Source organism: Cricetulus griseus (assembly GCF_003668045.3).
Source record: "Cricetulus griseus strain 17A/GY chromosome 1 unlocalized genomic scaffold, alternate assembly CriGri-PICRH-1.0 chr1_1, whole genome shotgun sequence".
NCBI lineage: Eukaryota > Metazoa > Chordata > Mammalia > Rodentia > Cricetidae > Cricetulus > Cricetulus griseus.
The window spans coordinates 10,843,734-10,867,863 of record NW_023276807.1 but is presented as its reverse complement, the minus strand read 5'-3'; the positions used below and the strand labels follow the sequence as shown (position 1 = coordinate 10,867,863).

General features: G+C 43.8%; 1 protein-coding gene across 7 annotated transcripts in view; it reads left to right on the top strand.

Annotated features, from left to right (window-relative positions):
- Positions 1–24,130, top strand: part of Inpp4a (inositol polyphosphate-4-phosphatase type I A) — a 121,469-nt gene that overhangs the window by 60,108 nt on the left and 37,231 nt on the right. For 6 of the 7 annotated variants that reach the window (XM_035453485.1, XM_027386843.2, XM_027386848.2 and 3 more), the window contains exons 2-13: positions 3,350–3,411; positions 4,296–4,509; positions 4,964–5,008; positions 13,145–13,263; positions 15,289–15,405; positions 15,686–15,765; positions 15,997–16,108; positions 16,892–16,982; positions 17,426–17,573; positions 18,959–19,089; positions 20,963–21,067; positions 21,885–21,993. In XM_035453485.1, the coding sequence (XP_035309376.1) occupies positions 4,404–4,509; positions 4,964–5,008; positions 13,145–13,263; positions 15,289–15,405; positions 15,686–15,765; positions 15,997–16,108; positions 16,892–16,982; positions 17,426–17,573; positions 18,959–19,089; positions 20,963–21,067; positions 21,885–21,993 (1,163 nt within the window). In that variant the 5' untranslated portion in view covers positions 3,350–3,411; positions 4,296–4,403. The remainder of the gene's footprint in view (positions 1–3,349; positions 3,412–4,295; positions 4,510–4,963; positions 5,009–13,144; positions 13,264–15,288; positions 15,406–15,685; positions 15,766–15,996; positions 16,109–16,891; positions 16,983–17,425; positions 17,574–18,958; positions 19,090–20,962; positions 21,068–21,884; positions 21,994–24,130) is intronic. The other variant, XM_035453486.1, reaches the window with a different exon arrangement.

The window sequence follows — 24,130 nt, the reverse complement described above, 5'->3', positions numbered from 1 at the left end:
TGAGTTATTTATTTATTTATTTATTTATTTATTTATTTATTTATTTATTTATAGCAGCTTCTGGAATGCCTGGCCACCTCTCACATTCCATTCATTCCCTGTAGAGTCCCTGTGCTTCCCCTTTCCACCTTCTGCTGTCAGCGCCCCTGCTCCTCCTGGAGGCCAGGACATTGGTGGTGCAGAACTGCTCTTTGATAACCTTCCTTCTGTCAGAAGCTGTTGCTTCTTTCTTCCTTAAGCCCCTCCCCACATTCTTAGTCCTCATTGACTTAAATTAGTTTTTCCTTTTCCTAATGAACTCCAGCCCTCAAATAGAACCAGGAGCAAAATTGGGGACACTGGGAAATTAGGAATCCTTGGTGAATTATCTTAAATTAATGAGACCAAGAAGGGAAATGAAGTTCAGCTGTACAAATTGCCTTTGCGTTCTGGACCTTGATGATTTAAATGGTAGATTATAATTAAATGCTTCCGAATAGAATGAGAAGTAGCTGCTAAAAATCTTTTGATCTAAAAGTTCCTCTGACCTATGAACTAGTTTAAAATTAGTATGTAAATACTCCTTTCTGAGAATTTTGATCTTCAGAGAGTGTGACACAAACCACCCTCCTAAAAGATAGGTGGACAGGTGGACAGGTGGAGTGAGCAGGAGGACACAGGTAAGAGAGAGTGGGTTGTCAGCCTCCCTGGAGTAAGATGTCAGGGCTTAGGTAGGGATGTTTGTTAGGTGGCACAGCTCTGCTGTCCCAAGGGAAGGGCTCATCAGAACCTTCACTGTTAATGCAGAGAGAAAGGCAGAGAGGCAGGCATGTAATACTGTGGTTACACTGAAGCAACAATCAAGAGACAACAGCTCACCCCATGTTATGAAGTCACAGCCAGTATTTAATACCTTTTAAACATGTGAAGACAGCAGTATGGAGCACAGAAAACAGTTTCCCATAACCACTCCTTCCTGGTGGCCATCTTGCTACAGCCTTCACAGGCTCTGTGTCTTGTCTCTTTAAGCTGTTGTAACTAGAGAGCAGGTGGTGCAAAATTAATAGGAGCATTTGCTCTACTGTCCCATCATTAAAAGAATTAAGTATACTTCTTATTGGGGCATAAAACCTATTCACATATTGTTCAATGGGTTGTCACTCATAGATCCACTCAGAACCTACACCCTAGCCAAGAACATTCTTAGAGCCCAGGAGTCACTCATATCTTTGTAGGCAACACCTATCCCTGCACAATATCCTCCTTTTGACTTCACAACATAGACTCTTTGGCCTCTGCCTGCACTTCACACCAGTGGACTGCCCATGTTGGGCTCTGTATGCTTGGCTTTCCCTGTGATCCATCTGTTTTGCTCTGTACATTTTGCAGATGATAAACTGTTAATGACTGTCACTGCTCTAAACATTCTCTCTCTCTCTCTCTCTCTCTCTCTCTCTGTGTGTGTGTGTGTGTGTGTGTGTGTGTGTGTGTGTGTGTGTACATAAACTCCATATATGCATTTCTGTTAGTAGTTGCATCCTAAATTGTATTCCCAAGTTGTGGATGGACCACCAGTTAGTCACATGTGCAGCTTGGGTAGGGATTGCCAGTTGTCTAGAGTAGTTACACCATGCCTGCTTCATCACAGCACTGGTTCCAATTATTCTACATCCTTTCCAGCTCTTGGCTTTTCCTGTCTATCACTGTAGCTATTTAAGTGATTGTTCTAGGTCTCATGTCTTCAGTTTATATTATGTGTGACTTCTGGATTTACTAGAATAATTTTAGTATCTCATGATGTTCCAGAACATACTGTAGCTGGGCACTTAGATTACGTCTTGTCTTCATTATTTATAGTAAGCAGCTTTGTGAATTAGTCTCTTCCATGTTTGAGATGCCGACAAGAATTTTTTGTCTACAAAATTTAGTAAATTCTGAAATTATAGTACTACTGTAAAATGTTATCCACAGTATAGAAGGGCCTCAGGCTTGTCAGCAGTATATATTTTGGAAGAATAGATGGGCATCCCTTGGAAAAGTAATTTAGGTGGAATAGATGGATTAAATGTTACTTTGCTGGCATTTGACAATTTTTCAAAGAATATTTACCATACATAACTCTCTTTCGTGAATTCCTCCCCTTAATGCCTATATCACTAATGAGTTTTGTTCATTCCTACCAGCATTATTGTAGAAGGTTAGTAGTTTTCCTTGTTTCACTTTTGTTGCTATGACACACACACACACATTGACAAGAAGCGACTTAGAGAAGAAAGGGTTTATTTGGTTTACAGTTCAAAGGTCATCACATTATAGGGTGGGGTACGGATAGTCAAAGCAGGAGCTCAGGCACTCTGCTGACTAAATCACATCAACAGGCAAGAACAGAAAGAAGCAGATACACCCATGATTGCTTTCTCAGCTAGCTTTCTTCAGTATTGTATAGCTCAGGGCCTGGCCAGTGGGAAGTGGGAGAGATGCCATTGCCCACTGTAGACTGGGTCAGTTAGCCATTAGGACAATCTCCCACAAAGTTGTTCACAGGCCAACCTGATCTAGATAATTTCTCAACTGAGACTCTCCCCAGGTGATTCTAGGTTGTGACAAGTTAGGACCAGTCATTGAGGAAGTCTTGGTGCTTTCTATGTTTCAGTATTTGCCTTGCAAATGTTTTGATTTGTGTGTCTTTTGATGACTGCAGACCAGTGAGTAACTTCTCTGTTTTAGCAATTTCTAGAGTGGCTCTCCAGCCAGTTCATAGTCCTGTTGGCTGAGGCTCATAGGCCAGAGATCTTTGGGTACTCCAGTGGGAAAGTTCAGAGCCCAGCCTGCAAAAGAACATGAGTCAGTCAAAGGTCCTAATGCGCTGCCCTACTGTCCTCTGAATCTCACTCTTATGAGACTGTGAGCTGGGCCCTGAGGCCTGCTAAACAGCTCTTGGTAAGCCCTGGCCTGAGTGTTCCATTCTGCAGGAAGGTGCCCGTTCACCATGCAGTGGGGGCAGTGTGAGAGCCCAGTGGAGTGTACTGAGTCCTCTCCTACTGATGTGCATTTTATTCTCACTGTAATTCTGTGAGACACCAGAGAGTAGAGCCTCAGAGCTGCACTGCAGCTCCTCCTGGTGTCTGAGCTTTGTGAGTGGACAAGCTAGGACCCAACTCTCTTCATTCCCTCCTGGATTTTCAGGGCAGGTCCACACTCCCCTGATGGATAACCCTTGGAGTGAAAGGAAATGTGCATTGTTCCTTCTCATTCTTTTGAGTGAAAAGTTAGATCAGAGTGTCTTTTGCCTTCCTACCTTTCTGGGTTTCGTGCCCTCAGGGACTTAATCTTTGGTGTTTCTCATCAAATTATACTTTTCTATTTCTAGATAATGGATTTGGATATCCTCCTATGAAGCAATACCACATGGTCCAGAAGCAACCATGTCTGGTAAGTCACTTGTTGAATTGACTGGAGCAGTAGCCTGGGTCTTTGGGTGTATAGATGCTGACAGAATAGGCAGAAGATTGTGTTTTGGGGCATATGGACACCTTTGAGAGGCTGCTCTTCACAAGGCTAATGGCTCTTTTAATTATCCTGACTTGTGAAGGCTGGTTCCTTCTAGAACCAGCAGGGGTTGGAGTACATGCGGTTGGACAAACCTAAAATTCCCTTCTTGCTGTGTAACCTACTTCTGAGAGCATGGTGGGAGCTCTGTGATGAACCAGGGCAGTCTCATTCTGACTCAGCTGCCATGGCATCCTGTCACAGCCTCTTCTGCCCCCAGCACTCTCCCCTTTGGTTAAAGGTAGGTTGTCACTTGATACTGTGGGAAAGTTTTGAGACCAATACACACCAGAACTTGGGTAGCTGAAGGAAAGGAAAGTCAGACTAGAGCTGCAAGCTTTGTCTTCCCATTGTTCTGCATGGAAGGCAGGCAGTGCCTCTGGGCAGCAGAGATCCTCACATAGTCTTTGTCCTAGCAGAGGCTGTGCTGTGAGAGCTGATAGAAGATTGTAAAGATCTTCTGTGAGACTTGCCAATAGGAGAGTTCTAGAGAGTAACAAGAAAACTGTAAAAGTCTTATTTTATGATTAGGGTTAGGCTATCATGTAATGTGGCCCATTTTGATCAAAGAGGATGCCATGGGAACACTGTAGAGGAGTGGGGAGGAAGAAGAGAGTAGAAAGTGAGAGACAGCTCAGTTTCACATCTGTCACAAGACACTGATTTTAGCATCTTGCCAGGGTTAGGTCCTGTTCTCTTGCCATAGGAACACAGTTTCTCCATCATCACACTCCTGACTCTTATCTGTGTTTTCTCCCATGTCTCAGGGCTACTGCCACCTTAGGAATCCAGGGCCTGGAGATAGCGAACTCTTCTGTGGGAAGCCAGGTGGGGTGTGACCCAGGAACAAGAAGCATATCCTCACCAATGACATCATGACAGCAAGAGAGCACAGCCCTCGCCATGGTGCCAGGGCCCGTGCAATGCAGCGGGCTTCCACCATCGACGTGGCAGCGGACATGGTGGGCCTCTCTCTGGCAGGTGAGCCTCACAAGCCTATACCAGACATCTGGTTATAAATTTGCAGGACTCAGGCTCTATGCTGTAACAGTGTTGAAGGGCCAGGGACACCTGGCGACTAAGCTATTGGGACAGGGTGTCCTGGTGTGGGATCCTTTTAGTTGGAATAGAACTCAGAAGGGACAACTATAGCCCCAGGAACTGGTCTTGTAAGACTGATCATCATTTCTTTTCTAGCCTGGGTGAGCACCCTGGGCTTGCCTTCCAGTTGGCAAAATGGAAAGGGGCCTGAGATTTCTTCAGACTCTCTAAAGTAAAATGTTTGAAAGTATAGAAATCATCTACTGTAACATCTTGGGGTGGGCTAGAGGAATTACTATTTCTTGTTTCTATTTTTTTTTTGCACAAAACAAATGCAAGCTAAATTTGCATTTATTTATTTTGGGTGACTTTTCTGTTGTTTTTCTTCTACCAGGAAATATTCAAGACCCAGATGAGCCCATTTTAGAATTCAGCTTAGGTAGGTACTTCTCTCTTGGTGGTTGTTACTGTTAGTCTGTCTCTAAGAACCACTGAGTAGTTCTGAGTGCCATCACCACTCCTGAGATGTTTCTGGGGAGATGCAGCATCTCAGAGGCTGCTTTTCACAGCTGACTATCCTGCTGTGGTTAAGCTGCCTGCTGATGGAGATTTGAGCTGTGTCCAGTGGAGATTATTACGAATAAAGTTGCAGTCAATACTTGGGTGCCAATCTTTTTGTGGGGGTAAATGTTCATGCTTTAAGAATGAAGTATTTGGAAGGCTATGTGGTACTGAGTTTGTGTACAGAGCAGGCTAAGTGAGCTCCAGTGCAGTGATTGCATGACTGGCACACTGTTTCACAGTGGTACCAGAGTCACTTGTCCCTTTGGAGGGTGTGGATGGTTACTTTCTAGAGGGGAAGTTTTGCTTGAGTTGAGGCATAGACCTGGCAGAGTGAAGATGAGGGCAAGGTCCAAGGATGGAAGAAGCTGCAAGTGTTTGGGCTCAGGTTCCCTTTACTATAGGGATAGTGGGGTAGAAATGTTCTCAACAGTGGGAGTGGCTACATGGATATATATAGGAACTGATAAAACTCCTTGAGCTCTTAAAGTAGGTGTGTGGCATAAGAAATTTATGCCTCAAAAGTGATCTAGAAGAAAACAAAAGAAAAGACAATGACCTCCAGCACCATGTGGTAGGCCTACAACATGAACCAAAACCACAACTTGGATAAAACAGGTATTACAGAAGTGGAAGAAAACAGTAAAGAAATTGTAATTTACACCTTTAAGAAAGGAGGAAGTACCTCTCTGTGTTCAGTAACAGGGTACTGTCTGTAAAAGGCAGCTGAAGAACAAAGGACAGTCTTGAAGTTTAAAGCATAACAGATGAAATTTACAAATCCAGCAAAGCCTGGAAGATATCCAAGAAAGCCAGCAGCATAGGTAACAAGAGTAAGCTGGACAGTCCAGGATGCCCATCATTTAAAAGAGAAAATGGAAAAATGAACGCAAAGAGGAAGTTTAGAAATAATACAAGAAATGCACAAGAACTGAAGAATGTGAGTCTAGTTTAAAAACTACTTCTCAAGGCATCTTGTTTCCCATCAGGGCTAGAACGTCCCTGGCCATCACTTTGTCAGATACCCTTTCTCCCCCATGCCCTTTCCCTCTCCTCCTGGAGCTCTGATTAAACCTATGCTGGTGAATTTGATGATCTTCCAGGACTCTCTGAAACTGTTTTTCTTCTTTTTATTTCTTTCTGTTCTTCAGACTAAATAATCATAGTTGACATCTCCAAAGTACGCTGACTCTTTGTCTGCCCATTGTAGTGCGATGTTTTAGTCTTTTGGCTGTTAAGTCTTTTTTTAGCTTTTTTGGGGGGCCCAACCCCCAGCTCTCAAATAAATCACAACGGAGGCTTATTTTTAGTAATGAATGTCCAGTCTGAGTTTTACCAGCTTTTCTTAACATAAATTATCCTATCTATTTTGGCCTTGGGGCTTTTATCTTTCTCTGTTCCTGTATACCTTTTCTCTCCTTCTGGGTGGCTGGGTTGCTGGCCCCTGAAGTCCTCCTCCTTCCCCCACCCTCAGGTCTTTTTCTCCATGATTCCTCCTCTTCCTCCAGCCCAGCCTGTTCCTCTCTCCTGCCTTGCTATTGGCCATTCAGCTCTTTATTAGACCCTCAGATGTTTTAGACAGGCACAGTAACAGCTACATAGAGTTAAATAAATGCAACATAAATAAAGTAACATACCTTAAAATAATATTCCCCAACAGCCCACAGTTGAGCTGCTTTTAATGCTTTTTCATTTCTGTTATTGTACTTTTAATATTCTCTACATGGCTAATTTTATGATTTCAGTTCTTTCACTGGTAGTCTCTATTATGTAGTTTCTTAGTAAGTAAAAAAAAAAAAAATCTGTGTCCCCTCAGAGACAGGTACTATTGACTGTTTTTAGTTCTTAAATTCACCCAGATATGAGCAGTATTTCTCTTGTGGGTTTTATTTTTCATATTTCATAAATTTTGGTTAAAAATTAGATATATGAACAATGTGATGTAGAAACTTTGGAGATGAAATCCTCCTCTCCCCTTCCCCAGGGTTTTTTGTTGTTACCACTCTTGTTACTGCTCAGTAATAACCTCTTGTCATGTGTGGATCCTGGAGTGACTGCTAGGTCATTTGGTGGTCAAGTTAAATTTGGATGGATGTAATATATAGAATGGAGACAGAGTGTCACTGTGTAGTTCCAGATGACCTGGAACTCACAGAGATTCACTCCTGGCTGGATAGAAAATTCTTAAAAGCTCAGAGAACTAGAGACTGGTGTAAGTTTTGCTAAGTGTCTGTGTGCATACTGGCCCATATCTTCAGGGCTCACTTCCTGCTTATGCTGAACACCAAGAGTAGGTAGTCTAAATGATCATTCATAGTCTCCTCAATTCTTTTCTGAGCATGCAGATGTTCTTGGACATATGCATAACCCTCCACATGTGCTGGCTTCCACGATGTCAGAGCTTTGCAAAGGTCCTGGTCCTGTCATTCACCGCCTAGGTTTTCTTTTTAAGTTTTCATTACCTATTTAAACTTTTCTGATCAACTTCTTGTTTGCCTCATTTGTTAGTATTGCCCTCTTCATCTGTTGATTTTGGTTGCTGCTGCCTTAGTCATGGTCAGGATGGATTCGGGGTTTCATATGTGTTAGCAGGTGGTTCCACCACTGAGCTACAAGCCCAGCCCAGCTCTGGCTTCATCCTGATTGCTTCTGATGGACATTATCAGAAAAAAAAAAAACAAAAAAACAAAAACAAAAACAAAAAAACCCCACTGTTTCTACTATGTAAACTCTGGCTTAGACCAAATAAAGCCAAACCCTGTAAGTTTTTTTTTTTTTCCAGAAATTGTCAAATAATGATAGTAATCTTAAGAATGGGGCTATGTAAGGTCTCCAGTCATATCCTGTCCATTCTGGTGACTTCTAGTCTTTCACCATGATTTCAGGTGGCCAAAGACTGGCCAACCGAAGACTAGTTAAAATAATCATCATGACCCTACAGTATACTCTGTAGCATCTGAAATAATGAGGCAGGGCCCATATCTACCAAAATTAAAGGATGCCAGCAACTCTGAATATCAAAAAACCTATCAGGAATATTGGGTTTACATATTTCTAAGAAAACCCGTTTCTACCACCAATTCATTAAATCGCTGTAGGTCGCACTCTGCTGAGTAAACAAACAAAAAACTGGAAGGACATATACCAAAATCCAACGGATATTTCTCTCTAGCAGAGTTTTCTCTGAATGAAAGATTTTACAACAATCTATTTTTTTTTAATTTTCAGCTTCTTTGATTGATTTTTTTGTTTTGTTTTGTTTTGTTTTACAGTTCAGAGTATTTGCCTATTTAGTCCTCTTGGCTCTGCTCACCTGAGAAGCAGTAAGGGTGTTGGTGGGGTGAGATCTACTTCCTGAAATCCCTCCCCTTCTCAGGCTGCCCTCCATGGGCAAGCCTCATTACAGCTTCTGATTTGTTGGCTTTAGAAATGTCTTAGATACCTCTTCATCCTTTTCCTATATTCAATCACTCTAGTTGCAGTTTTTTGGCTAAGGTCATATTCTGCATACTCATACCTAAGCAAACACTATTTAAAGGACTCCACCTGGGAGTTCTTTACCTTCCACCCAGTGTAAATCATTTCTTGGGACAATGTCATTTCCCCCCACTTCAAGTTACCCCATTTTGGGTTGAGCACACTCTTCATCCAGAAAATGGATATGGAGGAAGAGAAGCTGTTTGGAAAACTGTCTGAGACTCTGCAGAGCTGAAACAGGCTGCCATCAGCTGTTATGCTAAACTGAGTTTACATGGTCAGAAAATTCTAGGTTGAAAATATAATTAAAAGTGCTTTCTCATTCTTCTGGAAGTTTTGTTTTTTAAATTGGTGGTAGTAGTAGTAGTGGTGTGTGTGTGTGTGTGTGTGTGTGAGAGAGAGAGAGAGAGAGAGAGAGAGAGAGAGAGAGAGAGAGAGAGAGAGAGAGAGACAGAGAGAGAGAGAGAGAGAGAGAGACAGAGAGAGAGACAGAGACAGAGAGAGAGAGAGACAGAGAGAGAGAGAGAGAGAGAGAGAGAGAGAGAGAGAGAGAGAGAATATGAGTGCATGTATGCCCAAATCCCTTGGAGCTGGAGTTCCTTGCATTTGAGAGCAATCAGATATGGGTGCTTGGATCTGAATTCCAGCAGTCATGTTAGAACATCATTAGAACAGCAAGCTCTCTTAACTGCTGAGCCATCTCTCCAGCTCCAGCTGGGAGATTTTAAGATCTTCATTTTATTTCCCGTGTTCTGAAATTTCCTCACAATAAAACTTGCTACATGTCCCTTATAAGCAGAACTGAGATAAACCCTGGAGATCTACACCTGGATTCATCCTAACTAAACTGTTAAAAACCAAGGACAGAATTTAAAAAGCAGCAACCAACTGTGAGCTACACAGTCCCTGCTTCAGAATACTGGAGGAAGAGGGTATGGTGGGAAGAAGAGGGTGTGAGAGGAGGAGGGTGTGGGAGGAAGAGGAAGAAGAAAGAAGGCTGAAGTTCAGAGTCAGTAGGATAACATTGCAAATCTCAAAAAGGCAGCCAAACCGGAGTTATATATTCAGCAAAGACATTAAAAAAAGATGAAGACATATGTTCCAAAAAAACTAATTCGTAAGTGTTTACAACATTATTTGTAGTAACCAAGAGGTGGAAGCAATCAAAATATCCACCAATTGAATAGTATGTGGTGTGTTCATTCAGGAGTTACTTATTAATAGAAAGGAGCAAGGTACTGATTCGTGCTTTGGCATTAGTGGGGCTGGAAAAGCTGCCAAGTGGAAGACGACAGCCACAAAAGGACATACACTGCATTCTTCTATTATATACAAATGTCCAGTGGAGACAGATTTACACAGAAAGAGATTAGTGGTTTCTGGAGACTAGAGTAGAGGGGTGATGAGTGGTTGCTGCTGGGTATAGATTATTTTCTTTTGAAATGTGGCTGTAGTAAGGAAGTAGATGGTTATAACGGTTATACAACTCTGTGAGGACTCTGGGGAGGTGAATTATCTTCATAAAAACACCGAAAAGCCAAAGGTACTCTGATGAGGACTGAGTTCATAAATAACAAAGGAACAACCCCAACTCAGAAAGTATCAAGAGGCATAGATTATAGATTTCTGAGTAAGACATAGTCTGGCATTGTAGCCTTTGGTGGCTAAGAGAGCAGAGATCAGAATTGAGACAGAAAGTGGAACAACAGGCCCAAAGTAGCAGAACAGGCTTTTCCTAGTAGAAGGGCAGTGTGTCAGAATCCCTGGAAAAGAGAAAAATCTTACATGCTTCTAGATGAAAAAAGGCAGCCTATCTAGGATTATATATTCAGCAAAACCAGAGACATTACAGAGTCTCATTCTTAAGATAACTGTCATTATTTGACCATTTTCTGAAGGAAAAGAAAAAAAAAACAAAAACCCTCTTGTAGGGCTTGGCTTTATTTGGCTTAAGCTAGAGTTTACTCAGTAGGAAAAGCATTTTTTTTTTCCCCTGAGAATGTCCATCACAAGATGGACTGGGCATGGTGAACACACCTTTAATCCTAGCATTTGGGAAGCTGAGGCAGGCCAATCTCCGTGAGTTTGAGGCCTTCTTAGTCTCCTTAGTCAGTTCTGGCCATCCAGGGCTACATAGTAAGATGCTGTCTCAAAAGCAAGCTAATCATTCCCACAAAAACCACGAGAGTATTTAATGTATTCATATTCAAAAAAACAAAACAAAAAACACGGGTTTAAAATTTATAGTTGAGCATTTTCTCCCAAGTTAATAAAGTAAGAAAGAAGATTTCTAGGTGCCCCATAGTAGAACTTTTGGAAACCAAACTCAGGGAAATTGTAAGAGCTGCCAAGATGCCGGGCAGTGGTGGCGCACACCTTTAATCCCAGCACTCAGAAGTCATAGGCAGTTGGATCTCTGTGAGTTTGAGACCACCCTGGTCTACAACAGCTAGTTCCAGGACAGCCTCCAAAGCTACAGAGAAACCCCTGTCTCGAAAAACGGAAAAAAAAAAAAAAGAGCTGCCAAGACACCCACAGACAGACACATAGACAGATACACATGCGCACGCGAGCACACACGCACACACACACACACACACACACACACACACACACACACACACACAGTACTCTTCATAGCAATAATTAGACTGACCTGTGGTTTTATAGCAGGAAAAAATAGAAACTTTGAAACTTTGAGACAATGTATTTAAAGGTCTTAGGGAAAATAAGGACCTAGAGAAAATACCCTTCAATCATTCAGGTACAGTTAAGATATTTTCAAACCTTACAAACCAAAAGGATGTGTCAGCTCCTAGTCTTGCAGTCTCAACAATGCTGTGGGATGCTACTCAGGACCAGGCAGGCAGGTGATTCTAGATAGCAATTCACAGTGGAAAGGACTGAGAATCCAAAGCCAGGAGGACATTTCTGTAGTTAAGTGAATAGTGACTATAAAATGGCACATGAATGTGTGTGGTAGGAAAAGATAGCTCATACAGTAAGCATAGTAGCAGATACTGTATAATTAAAGCCAAAAACAGTGATTTGACTTTGTGCAATATTTTAGTTATTTTTCTGTTGCTGTGATAAACACTATAACCAAGGAAACTTACAGAAAAGAGTTTATTTCGTTTCCAGAGGGAGAGTTCATGATGGAGCAGAACCTGAGGGCTCACACTGTGAACCTCAGGCACAAAATAGAGAGAGCAACTACCAGTAGGAAGGGGCCTTAAACTCTCAAATTCCATCAGTACTGATGTACTTCCTGCAGTAAGGCCACATTTCCTAAACCTCCCCAGAAAGTGTCACCAACTAGGATCCAAATGTTCAAATGACTGGGACAGTGATCCAAAAGAATTAACTGCCTCGGCTGCAGTTATTCAGAGCACAGCAAGGCATTAGTCTTCTCTAATCTACAAATGAGCTTCTCCTCCTCCCTTATTTTCTATTTTCCTAATTCAGGTTTTAATTTCCACTTCTTCTCATTCTTCTCTCTCTCTCTCTCTCTCTCTCTCTCTCTCTCTCTCTCTCTCTCTCTCTCTGTGTGTGTGTGTGTGTGTGTGTTAATTCTTTAGGATCACTGTCTCTGGAAGTACCTCCTCCATTGTCTCAGTCATTTGAACATTTGGATCCGAGAGAGAGAGAGAGAGAGAGGAGAGAGAGAGAGAGAGAGAGAGAGAGAGAGAGAGAGAGAGAGAGGAGAGAGATGCACTACTTGGTCCCCATAAGAGAGGTCATAGAATTCCTGGAACTGGATTTCCAGTCAGTTGTTAGCTACCATGTGGATACTGAGAATGGAACCTGGGTCCTCTGGAAGAGCAGCCAAGCCATCTCTTTAGCCCCTTAATATCTTTCAAGCAAGGAAATGTTGTATTATTGTCAATGGCATATTAAAGTTCAATGACTGGGCTTTTTCTCCCCCTTTCATAGGTGTATTTTTATATCGGGGAGCATATGGGAGTCAGTGCTGTGTGATAATTCTTCCCTAGGTCATTTTTGTGATAGACTTGCTTCAGACTTAGGATGTATTTTGAGGTCATAGTATGACAGACTTATCTAACTGAAATGGTCCAAGTTCTGTTTTGTTCTTAAGCATTTAAGAAATCTTACATTTTGACATGGGTTATAAGTAAGCATTGACTGTCCTTTTAAGAAGAGCTTTATTTTGTCATAGAATTTTAATTTTATTATAGCATCCGTATGTGTTCCTGGGATTCATGGGTTATCATACTTAGCCACAGCAGTCATAGTATGCAGGAACATATTGCCTGGGAGCTCATTTGTTGGCTCTGAATTCACTCTCTGTGAACCTGAAAGGCCACCCTCAGCACTCATGCCTTACTTACTATATTGTGAAGATGGAGAAGAGAAAAAATAATGAGAAAACAGGCTTTTAAAATCCCCTCTCTTGCTGGCAGTGTGACCAAGGTGCCCCTGGGAGTTTTATTTTAAGTTTTCTTTGGGTTTGTTTAGAGCAATGAACTAACTAAAACTTGGTCCAAAGGATTCTTTTCCCCCCATCTTGATTCTGTAGCTTGCAGTGAGCTCCACACTCCATCGCTAGATCGAAAACCAAATAGTTTTGTGGCTGTGAGTGTCACCACCCCTCCACAGGCATTCTGGACGAAGCACGCACAGACGGAGATCATTGAGGTGGGTGCTGCTGGTTCCTGTCCTTTGAGAGAGCCCTCGTGCTCATGGCCGTCTGGGCCCGAGCAGAAGGACTCTTCAGTTCTTGGGGCATCTGTAGTTCAGTTTCATTTTTCTGAGTTATTTCCCATGATTTTTCATTCATTTGCACTTTCAGTCACACTCACCTGGGTGGCCCTTAGTTTGCCACCTCCTTCATGAGTTGCTATTTTTAAGAAATGATCCTAAGATTGGTGACTTTTAAGAGATGAGACCTAACTCTTCTTGTTACTTCCAGTTGGCTGCTATCATTAGAGACTTATGCTCATTAATCAGTGCTTGGAGGGGTGTCTTCTGTCTCCATGTTTTTATTAACTTTTACTTTTGCATTCTTTTGTGTTTTTAAAAATAATTTATATAGCTTTACCTAGGAAATCTTATAAAATATTTTAGGTAGTTGAGTTATATATGTTTTATACATAATTCATATATGTATATATGAGTTATGGTATGAAGTGTAGGAGTTTCTGGTAAGGAATTCCACAGGATTTTATTTGTAATATGAATAATTACCAAATTAAGCTACATATTATTTTTTTATATTTCTATACTTTTATATAGAAGATAGTAATATATAATTTTATCTCAAGCTATCCATTTTAGAAGCCAGGACCTCTGAAAGTCTTCCAGAAGCTTGTTTCCAAGTTGGGCCATGGATGGTCTAAGCACTTGTTGAGCACTAGCCTCACGCCAAGCACTGCATTACTTGTTGGTACCACACCCACAAGGGCACAGTCCTTGCCCTCAAGAGCTTCCCATGGGGGGAGGGGTTGAAATTTGCCTGGACACTTCCATGCCCAGGAAAGCATGGGGAGCATTGGGGTAGCAGGGTGAAGTCACAGGAGTAACATCTTTTTCAGCAGGCTTCCTAGGTAGGACTTCAGGGAATTCTGCCACAGCCAGGCCAGGTGGTCGGTCTCCTGGCTCTGCAGGCCTTACAGTCTGTGCTTCCAGTCTAGGATTGTACATATTGAAGTGAAGGCAGGGTGACAGCAGAGCATGATGGGAGTGTAAGAAATAACTATATCTTGCTTAGTGTGGAAGAAACAAGCTTTGTGTGCTGAGCCAGGGTGTGTGATGGCAGCACAGTAGTTAGCTCTGCAGGACTTGTGCAGGCATGTCTCATGACTCTGACAGGTGTTTGGGGGAGTGGTGCAGGGTGACTGTAGCAGAAGGAAGGTGTGGGAAAAATAGTTGTGGGGGAAGAGGCACCCGAGGGAGACCTTGTGGTCTCCCAGTCAAATCTACTCAGCAAGAGGTACCAAGGCTGAGTCCAGATCTTTAGCCTGCTTTCCAGGGTGCATAGAGGGAAGGTTGGGGGAGGGTTTGGCAGAAGCCCTAGCAGGGATTGCCCAGCAGGCACTGAGAGGCTAGACCTAAGCGGCTGAGGGTGGGGATGGGGACCTCACTCAGGTACAGAGAAGACCCAGTAACTGTTTGGCTGAGGTACTTAGCATCACTGAAAGAGTGAGAAGGGTATGATGGAGGCAGAGCCACCAGAAAACAGACACCTGTGATCTAGAAACAAGAACCTGCTCTTAAAAGGTCAGTTTTAATTACTCCAAACCCAGGATTCTAGAAATAGTTACTGAAACCGTCCATTTCCTCTTTCGTCTGCCTGTGCACACATCTGACGGGAGCAGCCCTAACAGTCTAAATATATAGCACACCTAAAAGTGTACTGCCAAGAATGCATGTGGATGACAAACCCAAACTCACTTCAGGGCCAGAAAAGTCCTCTCCTGAGTGGGGACCTTTAGGAGCGAGTCCTCTACATAGCATCTGGTTTGTAATGGCAGGTTGGTGATGATCTCGCCAGGCTGTATTTTCCTTTTTTGGAAAGCAGGGTTCTGTGCTTGTTGTCTTGTGCTGTCATTAGTGTCTATGTTGAGCAGATCAGTAAAAATGTTAATTTCTTCATCCTGAAAATGTTAGGACAGTTCAAAACCAATTCCTTAAAATAAAATCCAACTCTGCTTTCTGTTCCAGGGAACCAACAATCCCATCTTTCTGAGCAGCATAGCCTTCTTTCAAGACTCCCTTATCAATCAGATGACACAAATCAAGCTGTCTGTGTATGATGTCAAAGACAGATCTCAGGGAACAGTTAAGTCATGTGCAGTTTGCGCAACAGTCTCCCTTCACTTACAGTTATGTAACAGTCTGAGAAAGGTGTGAGCACAAGATTGAGTTCATTCGTGGCTTATGAATTGACCTATGTCAAAGCATACTTGTGTCTGGGAATTCACTTCTGAGCATTGCCATAGGTTCATGAGGTGAGGGTGGGAGGGGGGTGTTACAGGAACCACCTAATTTCCCTGGGTTGTGGTGCGTGGATCAGAGGGGCACCCAGTATCCTTATGCTGCTTCTCCCCTTCTCCCTCAGATGTATTTACTGGGCTCTGGAACATTCATCGTCAAAGATCTGCTCCAGGACAGGCATCACAGATTGCATCTGATACTGAGGTTGGTGTTTGCTTTATTCCTTTGAAAGGGTCTGAAGTTTTGCCCCTCCATCCTCTCAGAGTCTGTCTAGGGGGAGGCAGTAGTGTCTGCTGAGGAGAGGTAAGATGAACCATTCAGTGTGTCAGAAGGCCTGTCAGGATGGTACCTTGCTACTCCCAGGACCCTGATGACCCAGGATGGCCAAGCTTTGCCTCAAAATGCATGCTTATCCAGGCATGATGTTTGTTGCAGGTCTGCAGAGAGTGACCGAGTAGGTAACATAACTGTGATTGGCTGGCAAATGGAGGAGAAGTCAGACCAGCGGCCCCCTGTGACCCGGTCTTTGGACACAGTCAATGGGAGGGTGAGTGGGTACCTTTCTCATCTCCCTTGGAAGGTATTATAGGAGGATTAAATATTTTCATGCATATCTGTGTTCAGTAAAGGGCAGGGCCTGCTGTTTGATACTGCCTTCCAAGGACTCTCAGGTCTTTCTTGGGTATGATGCCACATGGAGTGGGCGGGCTCCTGGTCTAACATACAAAGCCCTGCTGACCTGGAGCTTACCTCTGCTCCCTGTGCCACACCGGCCACTTCTGAGGTACATGATCGAGAGCAGAATATCTTGGCTAGAGATTTGTTTGGGGCCAAGTGGAAAGGTGTGAGTGAAGAGGTGATGGACACCTGTGCCTTCCATTCTGTTCTGGCAAGAGCTGTCTTTCCCAGGCACACACACCCTCCTTCACACCCACATCCTCTCAGGACCTTCCCTCCCTAGCCTCTGTCTCCTCATGGCCCACACAGTCTCTCACCCAGACACTGTTACCAAATGACAATTCCAATTTAAGAGCCTAGCACTGTAAAGGGAGCATTACAAAGTACAATGATACCTTATTTTGCCTGAAGTATGCTCAGAACACTAGCACTGAGGATATTCTTGTTACCAGAACACTGAACCCAAGGTGAAATGACTTAGAAGACAGGCCTGGGTGGGGCATCAGTGTGTGTGGCTGGGCAGCATGCACACTGTAGATTAGCATTGTGCATTCAGCTGCCAGGTCTTGTGTGGTGCACGAGGCCCCACTTCTGTGGGCACTCTGGAGTCCTGCATCTCAGTGTTCTTGTGCTTCTCTGTACCTCTTATCAGATGGTTCTGCCAGTTGATGAGAGCTTGACAGAGGCATTGGGAATCCGGTCCAAATATGCTTCTTTACGAAAAGACACCTTGCTGAAATCAGGTAAGCAGCTTCTCCTGTTGATGCCTTGCCTCTCTTGTGACTGTCCACCCACTGTGATTGTCACAGACATGCCCCAATGCTACCTGTCTGCTGCTGTTCTTCAGTACAACATTTCCCACAGCATGTAGTCAGTGATCCCTTGAGGAAGGGGCTCCTTCTTTTACTCTTATTTGACATTAGTTTGAGTGACTGACAGTGTTCCCGCCCTGGCTCCTTACACATCAGAGTTACATCTACCTTCTGGCATAGAGAGGGTGTCAGGTACAGCCAACTTGGCAGGGCTTGGTTTAAGTGGAGTTTGTTTCTTGCAGCTGTTTGCTTGCTGGTTAGCTTTCTTGGGAAAAACAGGGCTTGAGGGTCATTGAGGGCCTGAGTAGGGGAAACCATACAGGCAGGTCTGCGCCATTTCACTCACAGCCTACCTTCTTGTGTTTCCACCTCAGTGTTTGGTGGTGCCATCTGTCGCATGTACCGGTTCCCAACCACTGATGGCAACCACCTACGGATCCTGGAGCAGATGGCAGAGAGTGTCCTCTCCCTGCACGTGCCTCGGCAGTTTGTGAAGCTACTGCTGGAAGAAGATGCAGCCAGGTGAGGTCGCATGGATGAACACTCACCACCCCATGTCATATGCACATGTCTTAGACAGGCTGCAGTGCAGACCCAGGCTCTACTTCATGCTGGCTTTGTGGCCCTAGCCTTCCAAAGCCTTAGTTTGCTCCTCTGTCTCACAGATGGCTGGACTTGGCTAACATCAGCACATCTTCCCTTTGTGTCTTTTTCCTCTCCTCGGTCCTGTGGGGGCCACAGAGATAATGGCTCAGAAGATTCTCCTTCAGGGTACTCTCCTCCCACAGAGCAAAGCTCTCATCCTGGGGCATATTTTTCACTTCCAAGTAAGGGTGAGACTATTTCCTGTCTGTCTCAGACTGTGGCCTCCACACCTTTTCCTAAATCAGTGTTAGTGATTAACACCTGTTAACAGAGTCCCACTATCCCAGTACAGATATTTGCATTTTCACCCTGAAAAATTTGAGAAAAATAGCAAGAATACAGTGAGTGCCATATACCTATTATCTAAATTGTACAAACTAGTATTTTGCTGTTGTATTCTGCTTATGTACATATTTGTGTCATAATTTTAACTTATAGTTGCTATTTATACATATTTATATAGATATAATCAGCTTCTTGGTGCATCTTCAGTTTTCATGTTTTAATTTTCACCACACTGGGGGTGGGGAGTATGTGCCATGGTGTCAGGGAGGAGGTCATGTAGAGGAGGTCAGGGGACACATTTGTGGGCTCAGTTCTCTCCTCTCACCACGTGGCTCTTAGGGCTCTACCCCAGGTCGGCAGACTCAGCAGCAAGCAGCTTTATCCACTGAGCCATCTCCCCCACTCTCATGTTGTGATTTTTCTATTATTGTTGCCTGCTTTCTGTTTCACTGTGCATTAGGTAGGTGCTTTAGAGCCAGTTAAATTGTTGGCAGCAACTCGGTGTGGGCAGCAAGGACGCTCAGAAAGGGAGATGGGGGCCACTCCCGGAAGTGGCTGCTGCTGTGTGCTCGACAGGGAAAGGGAGTTGTTAGAGTGAGGGTGGGGGTGAGTGGTTTCTCACATCCCCTGTCCCTTCTGTTCTGGAATATCATCATCCTGCAGAAAACTATGCCAGTGCCTGAGAGGTACCTTCAAGGTCACCAGGCTTAGCTGCTGCTTTCCTCTCCCCACACCCACTGATGGCCTTGAGCATTTACCTGAGTTCCTAACAAGTTTCTCCATGGGCTTCCCGTGTGCTCCGTGATCTCTCACATCGTCCTGTGTCTGGCGCCTGATTGCCCTTTAGACTGTCAGTCTAGCGGCTGGCCTGGCCCACAGAGCAGCACTGCTGCTTCTCCTATGCTCTGTGTGTTCCTGTCACAGTTCCAGGGGAGGTGAGTCAGCCCTATGGCCTGATGTGTGTGTCTTATTTACAGAGTGTGTGAGCTGGAAGAGTTGGGGGAGCTGTCCCCTTGCTGGGAGAGCCTCCGGCGGCAAATTGTCACCCAGTATCAGACTATCATCCTCACCTACCAGGAAAATCTGACTGACCTCCATCAGTACAAAGGTGGGTGTGGTCCTGCCCTCCCAAGATGCTCGCATATCCCACATTTGCAGATATTTGAAGGCCTGGGTTTCTCAGACTCTCACTGATTATCTTGAGTGGGTTTTTAAAAATAGATTCTCATGTAGGTGTGAATTATTTCAACGCTGGGGTTTTCAGATCTTAATTAAAATGATAAATTGGTGAATTGCAAGAAGTCTTTCTATGGTCTTATTTTCTAAAGCAGCCACTGTAGAATGAGGTTGAAGCAAGGCAGAGAATCTCAGATTATCTTGGGTTATGTGGGTTCTTCTTGGTCTTACACCACTGAACCAAAAGGATATGGGCTTTTTGCTGAAGCAAAGCAGTTTTCTAGTTTAAATATTCAATGCCATTTTTATTGAATGAGTAAGTTGTCAGAGTGCAACTCTCTATTTTAAGACTTGAAAGAAAAAGTAAAGTCAGACCCCTCAACATTTTTTTTTTCTCACTTGCTTCAAGTCCGGGGCTCCCTGTGTGCCAGGAAAGCACCCTGCCACTGTTTATTCTTGAAAATGATATTTGATTTTCAAACTATAATATCTTTTTAACCAAATTCCTTTTTGTTCCAAATAGGATGAATATTTTGTTTCTTAATTATTTTAGTCTTTCAAAGTATTCTTTATTTTATAAAGATGCATTTGTATTTTATTTTTGAGATTACTATATAATTGCAGCATTTCTTCCTTCCCTTTCCTCTTTTTTTCAAAGTATCCTTTATCTTTGGTTTCTTTCTTTCTATATAATGCTTTGTCAGTTTAAGGAAAAATCTTACACCTTAATGTGATTTTCACACAGAATATAAGAACTTGTCTATAAACTTAGCTAAGAGAAAATCAGAGCTCAGGCAAGATGGTGGTGTGTGGGACTGGTCCAGGCTCCAGTAAGTCCATGTGCATCACTTAGCCATATGGCGGCATTTGCCTGAAGGGTCAAGGCACCCATCCATGCTGGATGAATGCTCCTGAGAAAGTGTGAAGTCCATACAAACTTGAATTTACTGGGGTAGAGCTTCTCAGATGTCAAAAGCATCCAGCTCTTCTGAGAATCTTAGTTGAACACAGCCCTTGGCTGTGTTTCTTGCAGTGTCACAAGACGGACATACTGCAGGTCTGAGAGCCACTATGGCTACCAGACCCCTGTGACAAAAGGCAGAATACACAGCTGCTGTCTGCCGGAGAGCCACAGATGGCATTGTGTCTTACTAGTTGGAATGTTAATTTCTTCACTCTTCTATTGTCATTTTCATCTGTAATCCCTTTGGTTGGTAGATATGTGATTCCTCCTTTAGTTATAGATTCTGGATTCTGATTCTAGAAATAAGGTTGTGGCAACTGGTTATTTCATCTGACCTCTCTAGCAACAAGCATGTCTTAGGGAACTTACTGAAATGTACTGGAGAAGCAGGCAGGCAGGCTTCAATGCAGTGTAACCTTGCTCATCTTGATGGATCCAAGGTAAGGAGTAAACCTGTGCATCACTTTAGTTGAGATGTGCTGTTCCAGAAAGACCAGTTTCTAGGCACTTGGATGACAGCATTCTGTATAGTTGGCAGGTAGTCTCTGACATAGTCCATTGGTTTTTATAATGGTGTTGGCATCACACTGACTAAGATTACATCTCTGTGTCATGTCTGTAAACAAAACTGAGCCACAGGAGGTACGGCGTCATCACTACTAACCTAAGGATCCTTATCCCTGGCTCTGCTCACCAGATAGCATTCAAAGCCAGTCCTTACCATCTTGAGTGACCACTGTTGGGATCTACCTGCTTGCATGAATCAGCAGCTCTAGGTTACCGCTTTCCTGCTTGTGCACGATGCATGTTGATGGCTGTTTTCTTGTGTTCCATTCCTTAGGTCCTTCATTTAAAGCAAGCAGTTTGAAAGCAGATAAAAAGTTAGAATTTGTTCCTACAAACCTGCACATACAAAGAATGAGAGTTCAAGATGATGGAGGCTCAGGTATTTACTTTTCTGACCCTGTTGTTGAATTGTGTTCCACTCCTTTATTTCTGTATACTGGTCCCTGAGTTGCCCTATATCTGGCCCATTTTTCCTGAATGCTCCATTGCTGGGCAGCAAGAAACACCTCCTCTACACACACACACACACACACACACACACACACACATCTCTCTCTCTTCTCTCTCTCTCCTCTCTCTCTCTCTCTCTCTCTCTCTCTCTCTCTCTCCCTCTCCCTCTCCCTCTCCCTCTCCCTCTCTCCCCCCCCACAGGCCTTTGAAGAATTTCAGTTACAGGGTCCAAACATCCTCCTTATATATCTTCAGCTTCCTCTTGGTGTTTTTTTTTTTTTGTTTTTTTTTTTTTTGGAGGGGTTTCGAGGCAGGAGGCAGGGTTTCTCTGTGGTTTTAGAGGCTGTCCTGGAACTAGCTCTTGTAGACCAGGCTGGTCTTGAACTCATAGAGATCCTCCTGCCTCTTCCTCCCAAGTGCTGGGATTAAAGGCATACAGCACCACTGCCCAGCTCCTCTTGTTTTTATGGCAGAAAGTTGCCCATCATTGAGCCTTTCCCAAGAGGGGTAGAAGTGAGCATTTAGCAACCCAGGTGGCTTACCTTCAGACAACAACTTTTGTACTGAAGTACAATAGTTAGTGTTGGGTCCAGCAAGTCCTTTTGCAGCCTCAGGATGTATGATCAGAGAGCCATAGGCTGTTTGCATGTGGTCTGTAGGGTCCTACAGTGCTGTGCATATTGCTATAGCTGGCCTGTCTGTAGGCCTGATCCCAGAGTAATGGAAGAAAGCTTTCTGTCACTCAGATCAGAACTATGACGTTGTCACTATCGGAGCCCCAGCAGCACACTGCCAAGGTTTTAAGTCAGGAGGTCTTCGAAAAAAGCTGCACAAGTTTGAAGAGACCAAGAAACAGTAAGTAAAGGAGGGTTTTTGTGGTCCATGTACAGCTGTGTCTGATGTTTGTGAGTTAAAATAATCAAAACAAAATCGCAAAAACATGCAGCCATCTGATCTGCTTCTGCGTGGCTGGACGAGCTGCCTTAGGGACCCCGTGCTACTGTGTATATGCGTGTGGCTGAGTGAGTGAGTTGTGAGGGCACCAAATCAATAGTCCAGTTCTTTCCAAGTGAGCTGCATACAGAGAGCCACCCCGGGTGTGGCTTTAGGTAGCCACCTGTGTGCAGTTTCTGCTATCTGAGCTTCCTTTAGACTTTCTTGTCAGTTGGTGGAGCACCAGACTTAGAAGCCTCTGACAAGACTGTACTTTCAGGGATCATTTCTATAGTTCCTAAAGCCCTTGGCACTCTGTCCTTTCCTAAAGGGTAATGGTGGCATGCATTCCCACTGTTGAAAGGATCTAGAGGGTTGTCCAGTTCTGTCCTGAGCAGGACATTGCCAGATAGGCAGGATGTATGGCAAGGCCTCTCAGATGAAACATTCCTTAGATATCTTCCGAAATGTCACCTGACAAAATTTAAGTGGACCAAAGGGGTGTGAGTGTAATACAAGAAATGAGTGATGCTCTTGTGAAGTCCTTGGGTAGAATGTGAGATGGAGAAAGTACCATGAAGTCCTTGGGTAGGTTGTGAGATGAAGGAAGTACCATGAAGTCCTCGGGTAGGTTGTGAGATGGAGAAGTACCAGGAAGTCCTTGGGTAGGATGTGAGATGGAGAAGTACCATGAAGTCCTTGGGTAGGTTGTGAGATGGAGAAGTACCATGAAGGTCTCAGTTTCAGGAGACTAATTATGGTCTGAGTGTGTTTTGGCCACTGTGGAACATGCATGTGTGTAAGGTGAGGTAGAGAGGTGAACAGAGAGTCAGGACCAGTCGGTTACCCCAGAAGGGACAAAGTAGCAGGTGGGTTAGCAGAGAGGCCTTAAGTGGGAGGGAGTAGGACCCAGTGTTGCTGGAGTGCCCCTGCAGATATGGGCTTGAGAGTAGGATGGTTTGAGAGATATGAAGAGACCAAGAAACAGTAAGTAAAGGAGGGTTTTTGTGGTCCATGTACAGCTGTGTCTGATGTTTGTGAGCCCCCAGACACCCACGTGGTGGCAGGTAGAGGCAGGTGGAGGAGGGTGCTAGCACAAATGGGAGTTGATTGTCCGTTGCCCAATTCTGCTGCTGTGGCCAGAGTATGGGTGTTGCACGCCTGGGTCAGGACAGGTTAGAACAGTGGGCCATCAGGGGCCATTTGAGTCAGGAAGACAGAGTGCCACTGATGTGGGCGATGCTGATGGCTGAGCATGGAGCAAGAGAGGACATTCTCAGAGAGGTTGCCCTTCCAGTGTGTATCGACCAACCCTGGATATGGGGAGGAGAAGCATGAAAAGACTGGGCTTAGCAAAGCCATTTCAACATTCCAGTGAGGCCTTCAGACAGCCAGACTTGCCTCACCATTCATGTACACAGTGTCCTAGGGAGTAGGAAGAAGTACAGAGATTCCATGGGCCACCACAGTTCTGTGTGTGTCCCTCCATTGCCTGATGCTGTGTGGAAAGAGTGAGTGTATGAGATGAGGGGGTATGGTTCCCTGGGAGAGAAAGTCCATTCATTCTAGGTGACCAGTCAGGAAGGGACACCTGGCTGTCCCTTGTCCCTGGAAGGTTGCAGTTTTGATACTAGATGACTATACATTTTAGCTTCAGAACTTATTTTCCCATTGCCTCTTGTAGTCTTTGAAATATATAATACAAATTTTATGTTAACTTTGTACAATTGCCATAAATCCACTTTCTGACAGTTTGTGCTCTTTGAGCTTTCCTTGAAATGCAGATGTCCTGTGTCCCAGTGGGATGTCCCTGAGGCTTGAGTATAGACCACAAACTTGCTCCATGGAATAAGAATTTTACTCATAAGTTGGTTTATCCCCATAATCATGGCCTCAACAATTACCTCTAAGTAATTTGAGAAAAAGAAAATCAGTCAACCTCTAAATTTTGTTTTGCCTTTAGTATTTTGCTAACAATTGCTAATGCTTCGTTTTTTGGTTTTTTTTCTTTAGCAGTTTTGAGGAGTGTTGGTGAGTTTTCTGTCTGTGGAGAGAGTGT